This window comes from Malania oleifera, chromosome 2, assembly GCF_029873635.1.
Source record: "Malania oleifera isolate guangnan ecotype guangnan chromosome 2, ASM2987363v1, whole genome shotgun sequence".
In the NCBI taxonomy this organism is placed as follows: domain Eukaryota; kingdom Viridiplantae; phylum Streptophyta; class Magnoliopsida; order Santalales; family Ximeniaceae; genus Malania; species Malania oleifera.
The window spans coordinates 132,410,877-132,428,985 of record NC_080418.1 but is presented as its reverse complement, the minus strand read 5'-3'; the positions used below and the strand labels follow the sequence as shown (position 1 = coordinate 132,428,985).

General features: G+C 39.0%; 1 protein-coding gene across 1 annotated transcript; it reads left to right on the top strand.

Moving 5' to 3' along the window:
* Positions 1-2,926: 2,926 nt before the first annotated feature.
* LOC131148380 (uncharacterized) lies at positions 2,927-3,364 on the top strand. Its single transcript, XM_058098091.1, has one exon. It carries the CDS (start codon positions 2,927-2,929, stop codon positions 3,362-3,364), a length of 438 nt encoding a protein of 145 aa, XP_057954074.1.
* The last annotated feature ends 14,745 nt before the right edge of the window (positions 3,365-18,109 follow it).

Sequence of the window (18,109 nt, the reverse complement as noted above, 5' to 3'; positions counted from 1 at the left end):
TTTTTTACTGTATTCTCATATTACCACTAATATATTACTTTGGATTGAGTGTTTGATTGGATCGTGTATTTGTGAGACTAATTATTTGTTTGGTTGTGTGACTGTTTGAATCATATCAAGGGTTTGTATAATGAGAGTACTTGCATTGTTTGTAACAATCTAGGAAATTTTAAACTATTTGAAATAATAAGGAAGAAAGAAGGGAAGGAAGAATAAGTTTGTAAAGGTGGTAGCAAGCATTCGTCGATGAACAAACTGGTTTTGTTGACGAGTGTTCTGTCATGGCTCGTCAACGAAGGCACGTGTCTCGTCGACGAAGAATTACCGAGAGGGATTTTTCACGACTGAAATTCATCGATGGGTTGGCTGTTTCGTTGCCGAATTGTGTACTAGGACTCGTCGACGAGTCCGCATGTCTCATTGACGAATCCTTGGACATAAATAGATCTTTCATTTCTGTGCGAAATTTCCTGCATGTCCTCTCTCTCTCTCTTTAGAAATTCGGCCCTACTACCTTCTCTCTTCGATTCCGGGTCGGATTTAGCTCAACTCGACAATCGGAAGCTACCACGAGGTTCCTGGGAAGATTCTTTGCAATTTAGGCGGAGTGGATCTTTGATTTGAAAAGTTTGGGAAACATCCTAAGATCAGGGTAAGTGAGTTATTTTGGAGTTTCTTTAACAAATATTGTCATTTGGAGCCTAAGAAGTATTATAAGGATGTTTTATTAAGATTTGTGGAATTTGAAATTTTGGATTACAAGGTCTCATTTTTTTTATTTTGGGTTGAATTTCGAGGAGCAGGTAAGGGGAAATATTTTATAATAGCTTTTTAAAAATTTTAAACGACTAGTTTCGAGTATGAATTTCTATATATGTACAAGTATGATTTTCTAAACCTTGCTGGTATTGAAAATGTTGCTTTTAGGTAGATAAATTATATTGGGGGAAAATCGTGTGGTTGAAACCATTTTTGATAATTAAATGATTGTGGATAATGTGGAATGAGGAATTATTGAGAATTGTGAATATTGTTTGATTGTGAAATTCTGGTTAATTGAATATGTTGATGTTGTGTGTATTGTGGTAGAATCATGGATATGTTGAATGGTTGGTTGTTGTTGATTTGGGTTGTGGTTCACGTAAATTACGATATAGCGTTGGTAGTGGTATGAGGAGGTCGTTATATGGACGTTAATATTAGGAGGTAAACATTGACAGTGGTATGAGGAGGTTGTTTACCTATTTACTATGAACGGAGTATTGTTTTGTAACTTGTATGGTTTGATTAGTCCTATGTGGACTAGTCATGTGTGGACATTTATGCTGTGATTTGATTAGTCCTGTGTGGACCAATCTTGTGTGGACATATATGCTGTGTTTGATCTTATGTGGACGATTATATGTTATGTGAATGTAGACCCGGTGTGGGTATAATTGAAAACTATATGAATATCATGTGTGGATTGGTTGCGATATGTTTATATGTGTGGAGTCCTGTGAAACAAATATGGTTGGCAGCGTGTGACTTTAATTAATGAAGTATTTTGGGTAAAGTAGATTCCTCTACCCGAGGGCTTGTTAAGGAAGGCGAATACTCTGGTAATGATATGTGGATATCAGAGTAGAGGGAAGCCACTTGTATGAGCGGGTGATCTTCCCTATTCTCGGTGACTTTACCTGGATATATAACCCAACGGCTTACTGAGAAAGGTGAGTGCCCTGGTGTTAGCACTAGAGCAGAGGGAACCTACTTGTATGGGCAGGTAGACTTCCCTATTCTCGGGAATTAACAGTAAAATATTAATGGTTATGGGTATGTGATTGGATGGTAAAGACGTTGACCTTGTGTGATCATGGGCATGATATTTGGGCTATTTGTGGATTGTGAATACACTTTGAGTGGATATTTTAATTGTAAAATAAACACTTCAGCCACACACTGTTATAAATTATTTCTTCCTTACTGAGAGGTGTCTTACCCTGTCATATGTTAAATCTTTTCAAGTTATCCAGGTGATCGAGTTTAGATAGCTCCAGGGCGGGGTAGTTTTGTGAGTGGTACTTGAATGGTTATGTTTTATTATATTTCATCCAGGTTTGTAATATGGAGAACATGGTTGTAAGATATGAATTTGTTGATGTACAAATATAGAACTCTAGTATATTATGTTCGAGGTTATTTATTATTTTTCACTTTGTGAATGGTATCAGAGACACATGTCGGTCTTATAACACTCTGGGCCCTATGCGACGGGTCCAGGGCGTTACAATTGGTATCAGAGCATAACAGTCTTGTAGACTTTAAGAGGATTAATACCAGGGTATAGGTTTGAATTGAATGTGAGTAGGAATGGTTAGATTAGGGTATTGGAAGGAGTTTGAGATTGTTTCGTAACTTGGAGGCAGAAATCCTTTGACGGACTTCTGTGATTTTTTGAATCAGTTGACGGTTTTAGAAAACCACGGTAAATCCATCAACGGTGATGTTTTTGAGTTATGAAACTAAGATTTGGAATTTAAATTGGAAAGTTCAGATGATTGTGGACAAATGGATGTTGGATGTTTAATTGAGGATATGGATATTAATTTGGTTTACGTTTCGTGATTATGTCAAATATATAAAGATGTGGAGATTCTAAATTGCCTCTGTTGTACAATTGTATTCAGGGATGGATCCTAGAGGCAAGGGCGGGGATGAAGGAGGAGGAAGTGAGATGGGAGCTTCTAGCTTGGATGAGATTGACACCTCTTGATTGTTACGAGGAATAGCTTGTTGAGTTAGGGAAGAAATGAGACGGGATTTTGGGGAAACAAGTTATCCACTAGTGCACCAGGGTTGCACCATTAACTAGTTCACTCGTTTGAAACCCTCGTCTTTTGAGGGTGGCACCGATCCGATTAAGGCTGAGATGTGGATGCAAGAAATGGAGAAAATTCTTACTGTATTGAATTATACTGAGCAGCAGAAGGTTTTCTTCACCACCTTCAAACTAGCTAGAGAAGCTGAACGGTGGTGGCATGCGATGAAACTATTAGAGGAACAGCGAGCGGTACCTATAGCAATGACTTGGGATCATTTCAAGCAGGTCTTCTACGACCGATATTTTCCCACCACCATAAGAAATGCAAAGGCGGAAGAATTTTTTAGCTTGACTCAAAGGCGCCTCACTGTTCAACAATACGCTACTAAATTTATGGAGTTCTCTCGTTTTGCACCTTCTGTGGTTCCAAACAAATATCAGAAGGCGAGGTGGTTTGAGAGGGGCCTGAATCAGAGGATCCACAAGCATATGGTGTGTTTGCAAATTCAAGATTTCACGGAGTTGGTGGAGAAAGTTACGGTGGAAAAGTCAAGTTTGTAGAGGTGTATAGAGGCATTAGAACAAAGGAAGAGGCCTGCGTCTCCACGATCCCAAAAAAATGTTAGAGAAGGGTCACGGGGGGGAGACAGAGATTGCGGTGGGTCAAGGGTCAAAAAGAAGTGATCAGGGACGTCAAGGCAATTCATCACGTCCCTATTGCCCTAGATGTAATTAGCGGCATTGGGGAGAATGTCGGAGTAGGAGTGTGGTACGCTACAGATGCGGAAAATAGGGTCACATAGCTTAGGAATTTTGAGAACCGGTGAATAATGCACCAGCTCCAAATCAAAATCAAAACCAAAGGAACAATCCGATGTCTCGCGGTGGTGGAGGCCCGACACGTGTCTGTATGTTGGGTACGCCTGAAGAGGGCAACACTAAAGGCCCAAGTAATACATTTATGTTAGTATGTATGTTAATGTTATTTGACTTTGCATGATTTGATGCTGCATATGTTTGAATTGTTTGAAATTTGTGAATATGTGGTTAGTTAGCTTTTTAGTGTGTAAATGGGTGATTAACGAATTTCGAGGACGAAATTCTTTTAAGGGGGGAGAATGTAACAACCCGGGAAATTTTAAACTATTTGAAATAATAAGGAAGATAGAAGGGAAGGAAGAATAAGTTTGTAAAGGTGGCGGCAAGCATTCGTCGACGAACAAACTGGTCTCGTTGATGAGTGTTCTATCATGGCTCGTCGACGAAGGCATATGTCTCGTCGATGAGGAATTGCCAATAGGGGTTTTTTACGACTGAAATTCGTCGACGAGTTGGTTGTTTCATCACCGAACTGTGTACTAGGACCCATCAACGAGTCCACATGTCTCGTCGATGAATCCTTGCATATAAATAGTGAGATCTTTCATTTCTGCGTAAAATTTCCTGCATGTCCTCTCTCTCTCTCACTCTCTCTCACTCTCTCTATAAATTCAACCCTACTACCTTCTCTCTTTGATTCCAGGCCGAATTTAGCTCAGTTCGATGATCGGAACCTACCACGAGATTCCTAGGAAGATTCTCTACAATATAGGTGGAGTGGATCTTCAATATGAGAAGTTTGGGAAACATCCCAAAATCAGGGTAAGTGAGTTATTTTGGAGTTTCCTTAACAAATATTGTCATTTGAAGCCTAGGAAGTATTATAAGGATGTTTTATTAAGATTTGTGGAATTTGGAAATTTGGATTACAGGGTCTCGTTTTGTTGATTTTGGGTTGAATTTCGAGGAGTAGGTAAGGGGAAATATTTTATAATAGCTTTTTAATAATTTTAAACGACTAGTTTCGAGTATGAATTTCTATATATATATATATATACAGGTATAATTTTCTAAACCTTACTGGTATTGAAAATGTTGCTTTTAGATAAGTAAATTATATTAGGGAAAAATCGTGTGGTTGAAATCATTTTTGATAATTAAATGATTGTGGATAATGTGGAATGAGGAATTATTGAGAATGTGAATATTGTTTGACTGTGAAATTCTGGTTGATTAAATATGTTGATGTTATCTGATGTATGAGCTCATTAGCTCAGCCCGTAGGCTGGCAAATCATATCCATAGCTCGGCCTGTACGCTGAAAAATCATATACGTAGTACGACCCGTATGCTGACAAATCATACACATAGCTCGGCCCGTGCACCGACAAATATATCAAAATCTCAGCCCATAAGCCACTTTTCCTTTATAAAAATCCGTATCATTAACACATTCCTAGAAAACAGTTTTTCATTTTAATTTCTACTCATGCCACACGAAATAGGTTTTTCATATATCCAACATACCATCATTTTCAGTAGTATTTCCCAAATATAAATCATATATAAATATATTTATTTTCTTGAAATCAATTGCTATAACAATATACATATTTTTCATAAAATACCATCTTAGTTTATCCCCTTACCTGAGTCCTGAGAAGCCCCTAAAACAAACAACCCCGCACCCATAGGGTTCCCCATTCAACACCCTGAAAACAACATTTCCCAGAACTAAAGTTTAGTATTTCTACGCGTACTACGCTTTCTACAACTGTCAAGTGGCAAATACTGAGTAGAAAGCCTTACCTTGAATTTGGGATAATTTCCAACTTAACCCCACCAACGATCCACTCCAATAGATATGCAGAGAACATTCCCAGGAGTGTTGTGGTGGTTTCAGATCGTCAATCTGGTGGCAAACAAACCTGAAAATTGAGAGAAAAGGAAGAGAAACCGAAAAGAGGGAGAGAGAGGAAATTCTACGGCCAAATTAAGCTGAAAAATCTCGTTTAACCTCTATTTATACTGTGAGATTTGTCGACGAGCCATGTCACCTCGTCGACGAGTCCTGTAAAAAGTTCGTCGATGAACCTGAACCCTTGTCAACGAATTTCAAACTTCCAAAAATCCTCTTGGTATCTTCTTTTCGATGAGACGGAACTTCGTCGACGAGATCCTAAAGAACCCTTGTCGACGAAACCCCTGTGTTCGCCAATAAGGCCTAAATTTTTTTTTGGGATTATCCCATCCAAAATGCAACGTCGTCGACGAAGTCAGCTGTCTCCATTTGTTCCTATTTCCATTTCCCTTTCTTTTTATTATTTAAATACCATTATTCTTCTGGTCATTACATTCTCCCCTCCTTATAAAATTTCGTCCTCGAAATTTACTGTTCACACAACTCATTATTCCTTAAAACAAAGCGGTCTACTTATTTTATAACTTACCCTCACTTATGACGAAGGAATACCGTGGTTACATTCCAAGTCCTTGGAGATTACATATACAAAATAAAATTCTCCCAAAACTAAAATACCACTTACTAATTAAACCTTTACATGTACCTGCAAAAGAAAAACTACCTAACTACTTACATTTTACTCGATCAAACTTCTTGGAATAAATGCGAATACCTCTGCTTCATCTGCTCCTTGGACTCCTAAGAAACCTCTTCAACTATATGATTCGTCTACAAAACTTTTATGTGAGGAATCTCCTTGTTACGTAACTCCTGCACTTTCCTATCCAGAATCTGTATTGGTACCTCCTCATACACCAGTGAATAACTGAGCTCTAACTCACTATAACTGATAATATGAGAAGGATTTGTAATGTATTTCCTCAACATAGACGCATGAAATATGTCATGGATCTTGGACAACATAGGCAAAACTAGCCTGTAGGCAACCGGCCTAGCTTTATCTAGAATCTCAAATTTACCGATAAACCTAGAACTAAGTTTACCCTTCTTTCCGAACCTCATAACCCCTTTCAACGGAGTTATCTTCAAAAACATATAATTATTCACATCAAATTCCAAATTTCTGCGACGATTATCAGCATAACTTTTCTGTCGACTCTGAGTTTCACTGATTCTATCTTTGATAAGTTGAACTTTATCACACGATTGCTGTACTAGCTCTGACCCCATGACTCACCACTCACCCATCTCATACCAAAACAAAGGAGAACGACATCCTACTGTACAGTGCTTCAAATGGTGCCATGCCAATACTAGTCTGATAACTGTTATTATATGCAAACTCTACCAGCGACATAAACTGAGTCCAATTACCCCCAAAATCCAATACGCACACTCGGAGCATATCCTCCAATATTTGTATTGTCCTCTCAGTCTGCCCATCTGATTAAGGATGGAGTGTCATGCTAAATAATAACTGAGATCCTAGAGCTTCCTGCAAGCTTGTCCAAAAACGTGATGTAAAACGCGGGTCTCAATCTGACACAATCGATACTGGCACTCCATGAGAACGAACTACCTCCTGAATGTAAATCTCTGCCAAACGGTTAAGGAAGTAGCTGATCTTAATAGGTAAAAAGTGGATGGTCTTAGTCAAATGGTCAACTATCACCCAAATCGCATTCAAGCCATGTAACGCCGTCGGCAGACCTGATTTGAAGTTCATCGATATATGATTCCACTTCCACTCTAGGATAAATAATGGCTGCAATTGACCTACCGGCCTCTGGTGCTTAGCTTTTACTTGCTGGCACGTCAAACTCTACGCTACATACTCGGCAATCTCTCTCTTCATATCACTCCACCAGAACGACTCCCATAGATCCCTATACATCTTTGTACTACCAATATGAACTGTATACAAATATCTATGAGCCTCCTCTAGAATGGTCCTCCTAACATCCACATCGACAGGAACACATAATCTGGAACGAAATTGTAAAGCTCCATCATCTGCAACATTGAATTCCTCCCCCTGACCACTCTACACTTTGTCCATCACCTTTGCTAATTCTGGGTCTTCTCTCTGAGCAACTTTAATCCTCTCCTATAAAGTAGGCTGCACTACTAAACTAGCAATGTAAGCCTGAGAACCACTCTCAACTAATTCAATGCTAAGTCTCTCTAGATCCATCATGATAGGATTCTAGGTCTCCATAGTCGCCAATGCTGATTCCCGCGATTTCCTACGCAACGCATCAGTTACCACGTTTACTTTCCTTGGGTTATAACTGATAGTACAATTGAAATCCTTAATTAGCTCCAACCACCTTCTTTGCCTCATATTTAATTCCTTCTGCGTGAAAAAGTACTTCAAACTCTTGTGATCGGAAAAGATTTCACACCGCTTGTCGTACAAATAATGCCTCCAAATCTTCAATGTGTATACTACTGCAGCCAGTTCAAGATCATGGGTAGGGTAGTTCTTTTCATATTCTTTCAACTGTCTAGACGCATACGCCACCACCCTGCCATGGTGCATCAATACACAACCAAGTCCCTTCAAGAACGCATCATTGTAGATAGTATAACCCTTACCCTTTAATGGGATGATCAGCATCGGCGCTATGACCAGCCTTTGCTTCAACTCTTGAAAACTCTGCTCACAACTGTCGTCCCACTTAAATCTAACATTCTTCTTAGTCAGTCATGTCAAAGGCCCCGATAACGTTGAGAATCCCTCTACAAAACGACGATAATACCTAGCTAGCCTTAAGAAACTCCTAATCTCCTGGATATTCCTCAGTTTAGCCCAATTCACTACGGCCTCAACCTTACTAGGATCCACATAAATATCGTCTCCAGATACAATATGCCCTATGAACACAACCTTCTCAAGCCAGAATTCACATTTACTGAACTTGGCATACAACTTCTTTTCCCGTAGCATCTGCAGAACCTGCCTCAAGTGCGTCTCATGCTCCTCATGGCTCCTCGAATAGACTAGTATATCATCAATAAAAACAACAGCGAATTGGTCTAGGTATTGGTGGAAGACTCTGTTCATCAAGTCCATAAATACCGTAGAAGCATTCGTCAAACCAAACGGCATAACAAGAAATTCGTAATGCCTGTACCTGGTCCTGAAAGCCATCTTCGAGACGTCTTCTGCTTTCACTTTCACCTGATGATAGCCAGATCTGAGGTCAATTTTTGAATATACCCATGTACCTTGGAGCTGGTCAAATAAATCATTTATATGAGGTAGAAGATATTTGTTCTTGATTGTCACTTTATTAATCTCTTTATAGTCTATACACATCCTCATAGACCCGTATTTCTTCTTCACAAATAGAACTGGAGCTCCCCACAGTGATACATTGGGTCGTATGAAGCCCTTATCAAGCAGATCTTGCAACTGATTCTTCAATTCTATTAACTCTATTGGCTCCATCTCGTAAGGTACTTTAGAAATCGGCGCTGTACCTGGAAGTAGATCAATAGGGAAATCTACCTCACGATCGGGTGGTAAGCCTGGTAACTCATCTAGGAAAACATCTGTAAATTCCTTTACTACAGGCGTGCTAGAAAGTTTCAATTCATTCTCTGACATATCCTTCACAACTGCCAGAAACCCCTGACAACCACTCAACAGTAGTCTTTTGGATTGGATAGCTGAAACTAGCTGAGGCGGGGATTGCACTCGCGACCCTACGAACTTGTATTCTGCTTGTCCCGGAGGTCTGAATATCACTTCTCGTGAATGGCAATCTATGCTAGCAAAATTACCTGCTAGCCAATCCATGCCAAATATAACATCAAACCCGTGCATGTCCAGCACTATCAAATCAGTAGACAAAGTCTTCCCTTGGATATCAATTGGACAACCTCGGAGCACCCTACTACACCTTACTGCTGACCCAGTCGATGTAGATACCAATAGTTCAGTATTCAACAACTGTGTTTCTGCCCTACATAGTCTAACGCACCTCGAAGACACAAACGAGTGTGTAGCTCCTGAATCAAACAATGCAATAACTTTAAAAGAAAGCATAATAATCATACCTGTCACCACATCACCTGTCGTCTTAGCCTCACCCGGCGTCAGAGTAAACACCCTAGCTGGAGCCATATTCCTCTACTGGCCCCCACGTGGCACCTGATAACCTCCTCAGTATGGTCTGGGAGCTGGAACTGCATCTGGTGGGGTAAGGCAGTCTTACACCATGTGCCCTAGTCTACCACAGTGGTAGCAGATAACTCCACCTACTCGACACTCTCCCTAGTGTCTCCTACCACAAGTCTAACAGACTAGAGGACCCTGCACTGCCTGAACCTCGTGTCCTCCAATCTCCTGTCTCTGCCCTCTACCATGGTTTCCTTTTCTCCACTGACTCGGTCTATGAACCTACTAATAACTTGTAGATGCAGATCTCTTCCACTGTCCCTGCTCCTCTACATCAAGACACTCACCAATCTCTACCAAGGCTGCCCTATCGACTAACTCGTCAAAGTCCTGGATCCGTAGCACCACCATCTACTTAAATATACTCCACCTCAAGCCTCTCTCAAACTGCCTCGCTTTCTTTACCTCATCAGGGACAATGTACGAGGCGAATGAGAGAGTTCGATGAAACGTGCCGCATACCGCTGAATGGATAGTTGTCCCTACTTCAGACTCAAGAATTCTTCCACTTTAGCCTCTCTAACAGTAGCTGAAAAATATCTATCGAAGAATAAGTCCTTAAACCGATCTCATGTCATGGCTATCGGAGTCGCCTTCTGTTGCTCCAGCAATCTCACCGTTGTCCACCACCTCTCGGCCTCTCCCGTTAGTCTATAGGTGGCAAAGAGGACCCTTTATTCCTCAGTACACTGCAACATAGCCAAGACTTTCTCGGTCTCTTGCATCTAGTTCTCAGCGGCTGCGGGATCAACTCCACCTGAGAATGCTAGAGGATTCATCTTCGTAAACTTTTCTATAGTGCACCCATGGCTTAACGGCGGACCACCCTGCTCTCTAGAGTTCCTAGCGATCTCAGTCATAACCTGCTGAGCCACGCTACGTAATACCACGTCAGAGTCGGTCCTAGCTACACCTGATGGCCCTGCTCCATCACTGCCACTTGCATGGGCACTACTTCCTCCTGGATCCATCTTGAAAAATAACAATTCCAACTCAATAATCCTATCCTTATAATTTACTCGCTTAACCTAGCCTCTTATCTCAACACTTTTAACTTATTTCTAATCCCCAGTCCTACCTTTTAGGAACACAACTTAACAATAGCTTACTATGATTTTCCTGAAATCATCACCCCAGAAAAAACACAAAAACTACCACATAAGTCTTGTGTCTAGACTGTAGAACAACCTTAAATCATTCCCTCTACTCTGGTATCGTTTCTGCTGCATTCTAAAGTCTACAGAACCTAGCAACTTAGGCTCTGATACCAAACTATAATGTTCTCCTTTTGGGCGTTGTCACTTTCCTTATGGGCCTTGTGCCTATGGCAACAATGGGTACCTATCAAAGCACTCACTGAGATTGAGGAGTTACGTATTGTTGTCCCTCAATTTAGTAAGCCTCCCGGTGGAGAGTCCTACTTCGCCACAATCATTCATAAGCGAGAGTTCCCGGGGATCGGGGTAACTAGCCCTTTGCTCTGATATCAAACTGTGACGACTTGCTTAATTTTCATAGATTTTTTTTTAATACCAATATAACATATATCCAACAGATCATAATCCACCTGCACCTGTGGGTACCGGGGATTCATCAAAACACATAACGGAAGCCTAAGCAGCAGAAAACATACAATCATAATATCATAATTACAAAACTATCCACCATAATACCAGAGTTACTACATCCACTGTATTTAAGTATATACATACCAAAAGAAAAATCTAGGGACATTTTACAAAATCCAACCGTTCCTACCAAAACTTACCCTTCAGAGAGGGCAGATCAACAGAACTATAACTTTGGAGCTTTACACGCTCTCCGATCAGGGGTTCCTGAAATGTTTATGAAATTTGGGGTGAGACACCTCTCAGTAAGGGAAATAAACTAACACTAGTGTGTGGCAACTTGAGCATTTCTATGTTTTGTATAAAATCATACATAAACATATCAGTATAGTTGTCTGTATCATATCTGGGAAACATATATTTTCAAATCATTGCAGAACATACATGATTTTCATGAATATAATTCATCTCGTATAACATAATATGAAAACAATCCTGGTAGGTTAGCTGGCTGTTGTCATGTATTACCCCCACATGACTGGGTTATGTGGCCTGAAGGCGGGACTTGACAATGGTTGGCCAACTTCTACCAAGTCAAAAGTATAGTCTGTAAGTCCGATGGGTCTGCCAGACCTAGTCCGTACACTAAAGGCGCTCACACACTTCTTAAAAACCACATCGACCATCCAATCTCACACTACTCTATATAGCGGCATTAACACAAATATCATGATAAATCATGAACACATAGCATCGGTACCGTGCAAGTGCTAGCCTAGACCAAGCTAACTAGGTTCTGATATCATATAGCATATACTAAAATTGTGATACATGGATATTTCATACCATTAATTATCAAATCAATAATATCATTTTGTACATATACATATATCATGAAAATCATCGGTCCGTATGCCGGTATTTCACATTTTACCATAGGTCGGCCTATACGCCGGCAAATTATATCCATAACTCAGCCCGTACACTGGCAAATCATATCCATAGCTCGGCCCGTACACTGACAAATCATATACATAGCATGGCCCGTACGCCGGCAAATCATACACATAGCTTGGCCCGTAAATCATACACATAGTTCAGCCCGTACGTCGGCAAATATATCAAAATCTCGGCCCATACACCGGTTTTCCTTTATAAAAATCTATATCATTAACACATTCCCAAAAAACAGCTTTTCATTTTAATTTCTACTCATGCCACACAAAATAGGTTTTTCATGTATCCAACATACCATCATTTTCAGCAATATTACCCAAATAAATCATATATAAATATATTTATTTTCCTGAAATTAATTGCTATAATAGTATACATATTTTTCATAAAATAGTAGCTTAGTTTATCCCCTTACTTGAGTCCTGAGAAGCCCCTAAAACAAACAGTCCCGCACCCACAGGGTTCCCCGTTCAACACCCTGAAAATAACATTTCCCATAACTAAAGTTCAATATTTCTATGCGTACTATGCTTTCTACAACTGTCAAATAGGCAAATACTGAGTAGAAAGCCTTACCCTGGATTTGGGATGATTTCCACCTCAGCCCCACCGACGATCCACTCCAGCAGATATGTAGAGGACTTTCCCAGGAGTGTCGTGGTGGCTTCGGATCATCAATCCTGCGGCAAACGGACCCGAAAATTGAGAGAAAAGGAAGAGAAACTGAAAGGAGGGAGAGAGAGGAAATTATATGGCCAAATTAAGCTAAAAAATCTTGTTTAACCTCTATTTATACTGCGGGATTCGTTGACGAGCCACGTCACCTCGTTGACGAATCCTGTAGAAAGTTCGTTGACGAACCTGAACCCTCATCAACGAAACCCCTATGTTCGTCGACGAGGCCTGGAAAATTTATTGAGATTATCCCATCCAAAATGCAACGTCGTCAACGAAGTTGGCTACCTCCTTCTGTTCCTGTTTCCATTTCCCTTTCCTTTTATTATTTAAATACCATTATTCTTCGAGTCGTTACATATACTGTGAGAGTGGAGAGTAAGTTTCTCTCTAATCTAGGAAAAAAGCATTGGGAAGCCGTCAAAAGGATTTTCAGATACTTATAAGGTACATTGGGATATGGGATTATGTTTGGCAAGCAACATGATTGTCCTTCAGTTATGGGGTTTGTTGATGCTGACTATGCAGAAGATATTGTAATGCCCGATAATCTGTACAAATCCTAATAACACACATATCTTCCCGCCCTAAATAGGGATATATGTGTATTTCGTAATGATTTGTACTCACATATATTGTAGAAAACATAAACATTCATATGGATTCTAATGAACATACCAGAGTATTTAACTGTTCCCTATCTACATTCATCAATACGTAAAACATAAATTGTATTACATTCCCTAAAAGACAACCCATCCTAGCTAAACAACCTAGAACTCCTACCAAAACTTACATTAGCTAACCAGACGCTATGCTCCAAAGTCTTCCTAGAAGACTAGGACTGATTTCCTATAACTCTTGAAACAAAGGTTGTAACATTGGGGTGAGACACTTCTCAGTAAGGATGAAGATATTACATCAGTGTGTGACTGTACAGTTATATCCTTGTTTGAAAACAGTTACATAGATTGCACATTCTCAATACTGTAATATATATATTCCAAATAATAGATAACTCAGCATTATTACAAATGAGAGTTCTCAAGGTTAGGGTAGGGTATAGGCTTATACAATGTACAATCCCTACGCCCAGTACTCAGACCTGTGACTCTACCCAGTAAAGCTTTTAAATCATGTATATGCATATTTAGAATACCGTCCAGCTCAAAACTATCATAACTATGTCAGTAACTCTCCGTGGCAAGGGTTGTGCGATAAGAAAGCACTGATCGAGCCTTATTCGTGCAGGCATCGTCAAGCATCATAACATATTGTAGTCCAACTTGGCCATCACCACCCTGATCCCTTTTGACCAGTGACCCTTCTTACCAAGCCTACTACTAGGTACCCATATTGAACAATAATTACGTGTGGTTGCACTGTACCTCTATTTTGGCAACGGTATCAAGCCTACATAATATAAGCTTTTTAAGGCTTATATACTATTAAGACAAGTTGCAATCCTAATATCATATTTACAATTTATATTAAAACATAAAACTTGTGCAATCCAGTATTTTTCACAATCTCATTCATGCATACTTTCATTCATCTTATGGTAAAAACCGGCTTGTAACCTCTCGGTTTACCCTTTTCTCATACTTGGCATGGTATCTAATCGGCACCTGTTTTCTGCATTTTCTGATATTCACTTGAAACCTTAGTCCCCATAGTTTCATATACATGCATCTCAAATCAGTATAGAATCAATTCATATAATACGTCACACTTATTTGGTCAAATATATATTTCATATAGCCTGGTTTATAAAGTATCATTTCTGTTGCTATTAAGAGTTTCAAGCATCTCCTACTTTGGTTATAGTGCAAATAAAGTACTTTAAGAAATTTGGAGATCATATGCTAAAAACCTCATTTTTGCCAAAACCATAAAAATGTGAAAATCGTAAGAATTGGCATTTATACCTAGTAAAACTTTGCAAATAAGCAGTCAATAAGTACATATAAACATAAGCTACATATCCTATGGTTTCGTTTTCTAAAAAGACTGATCTAAACAAATCCCCTTACCTTTATCCTGAAAACTGAAACACAAGCTTATTAATACAAAACTACGACATGAGATCCTTAAAACCTAAAAACCAAAGAACAATACTTCAATATTATTCAATCTACTACAAATCTACTAAAACGAAAATGAATTTAGATCCTTACCTCGATTTTAGGGAAAATCTCAAAAATCTTCAAAACGACGATCTGATCCGCTATAACTATAAAGTTTCCTTTCCTAATCCACACAGAAACCTCCGATCGTCGAAATGGATGACGAATGGCGAAGGGTCGTAGAGAGAGAGAGAGAGAGAGAGAGAGAGAGAGAGAGAGAGAGAGAGAGAGAGAGAGAGAGCTTTTGGGTTTTCTTACCCCTTAAGCAACCAAACATGATATTTATAGAGCCTTTGATCGAATCAAATTCGTCGATGAAGCGATGCCTTCATCGACGAACCACCTGGACTCTTCATGGACAAAGCTCTTCCTTCATCGACGAACCCCATCTGGATATTTTCTTGGTTCGCTCAGTATTTCTTCGTCGACGACGCTCTAAATTTCTGCGACGAAGAACTGAAGGGACTTCGTCGACGAATATACTGGCTTCGTTGACGAAACTTACTAAAATTCTTTTTTTACTATTTTCTTATTTATTTTCCTTATTTACAGGTTCAGATATCTACATCTATGGATGAAAGAAGGTCTACAACGGGTTATGTTTTTACTCTTGTAGGAGGACCTATATGTTGGAGATTCATGGTTCAATCTTTGGTAGCGTTGTCCACGACTGAGGCGGAATATATGGCAGTTGCCGAAACTGCAAAGGAAGCCTTATGGCTTACCGGTTTGGTCAAAGAGCTGGGAATACAGTAAGATGGAGTGGTACTGCATTGTGATAGTCAGAGTGTCATTTACTTGGCAAAGAATCAAGTATACCATACTAGAACTAAGCATATTGATGTGAGGTTCTACAGGGTTCGAAAGTTGATTACTTCAGGTGAACTTATATTAGAGAAGATTTATACTTCTAAAAATGCAACAAATATGTTGACGAAATTGGTTACTTCTGAGAAGTTCAAGCATTGCTTGGACTTACTTCATGTCTCCAAGTGATAAAAGGGAGATATACCCAACTGATCATTCCGAGTTCAAGGTGGAACAGTTAGATATGTTTTTCGAGTTCTCCTAAAAGGCGTATAATCGCCAAGGTGGAGATTGTTGTTTATAGTGTGGCTTTTATACTTTATGGGTTTATAAACAAATGGAGGAAAATCATATGAATTTGTTCTTGGTGTAGAGCAGCAGTAGGGACTCATCAACGAGTGCCCTATCCTCGTCGATGGGAAGATCTTGAGAGCAAGAAAAACTCAGAGTTTCTGAGATATCGAGAGCATATTTAAAGAATCATTGATGAATGGCTAGACCAGTTGACCAGTGTTCTTCTTTGCGTCGTCGACGAATTCCCTATTCTTGTCAATGAGCGTTTCTTGGTTACGAGCAGTTTTTTGAATTTTGAATTTGAACGTTGGGGTGGTTGGGTAATTGGAGGGAACCTCCTAGGGACTCTTATGTAGGTCATTCTGGGTGTGTATTGATAGGGAGTGATCATTTGTGAAGTGTATTGTGTAGTTTGATATTATCTTAGTGAAATTCTTGTGTCATTGCTTCCGTGGATGTAGACTTTGCCGAACCACGTAAATCTTGTTGTTGTGCTTGTTATTTCTTGTTTACTAGTTGAGATAGATTTGCTTGTTTCATTTTATTTCGTTGTGCATCCTTTGTCCGATCATTTTTCACAATAGTTCAACACTGGTAGAAAATGTGTTTATTCTCCCATTTATATAGGATCCTCGGCAATACTCGGTATCTTTTAGCAAAAAGCTACAGAGTTGGCTGTTGAGAATTCCATTGTGAGTTTGTCCCACATTGAAAAAAGTGAGTGGATGATGGGTGCTTATGTACATGGTTGGGCCCAAGACTTAATAGACCTTAACTTTTGGGTCAAGTTGGTGCTCACCCATGTATATCAAGCACGGACTCCTCCGATCTAACATAGGCCTCTAGTAAGCCTATGACACATGCATTGCCCTTGCCTCGCCCCACTTCATGTGCAAGTCTTGAGCCTGGTTTTACCCCAGGTCCTTATTGCTTGTCAATTTTAAATCATTTATTTCAATGGTAGAAGTTTTAATATGTTGATCTAAGCACTATGTAATTGTTATAGGAATTAATTTGCAGCACCAAAGCTTCAGTTTTTTTTCCTCCATTTAATCCCTATTTAATTTTTTTCTTAGATTATAGTTTTGCTACCTAGCGAAACTACATTTTACATTATAAACTTCACCTTTTAAAGTGCAATTTAGATTGTCGATTTTTCCTGTGTATAAATACAACTAAAATTTTCAACTTGCTAAAATGAATTTTAGATTTAAGCCAATTTAAATCCTTGAGGTAGTAGTCACCCAATGCTGCAACTATATAGATTGTTTTAGCTTTGGGATATATCATCTACTTTCATTTCCTCCATATTACAAAACTATTCTTTTTCTTTCTCTTTATACTTTTTCAAAATTTTCTAGTAAGAATCAAATTCAAAAGACACTGATTGTATATGTATTTTACCAACCCTTTTAGGCTACTAAATCCAAGATGCACCTCCTGCACATGAGTAGTAGTTGAGTTCGATTTTAAGATAATGCTATGTTTCAACTAATTGTTCTTATACTACAACTTATTTTAAATTTTCCATGCATTAATTTTATTGTTGTATTTGTTACTTTTTAGCCCAAATGATTCATTGCACTCAATAATAGGGAAAAAAAAACTTTTTTTCAACTATCTTAAATTGAATTCTAGTTATAATTCTAAGCACAACGAATCAAGTGAAATTATCGCCCCAAGTGATTGAAAAATTAACTTGGAGTAGTACCAACTATAAGAAAAAAGTTCTAAATTCCAATTTATGTTAGACTATGGAAGTAGATTTTGTCTATAGGAAGTATAGGCCAACTGTAGCTATTGACTCAACCAACGAGCTTCTATCCAACTATAGAACCAAGCTAACCATTTATACAAGAGCTATACATTTGTTGTATGGTTAATAAGTATATGACATTTGATGCACCTTGAATAAGACCATTGAAATATGTGATTCTTTAGTCCAAAAGT

Coding starts and splice junctions, on each gene's coding strand:
- LOC131148380 (XM_058098091.1), top strand. CDS start 2,927: ATGGAGAAAATTCTTACTGTATTGAATTATACTGAGCAGCAGAAGGTT.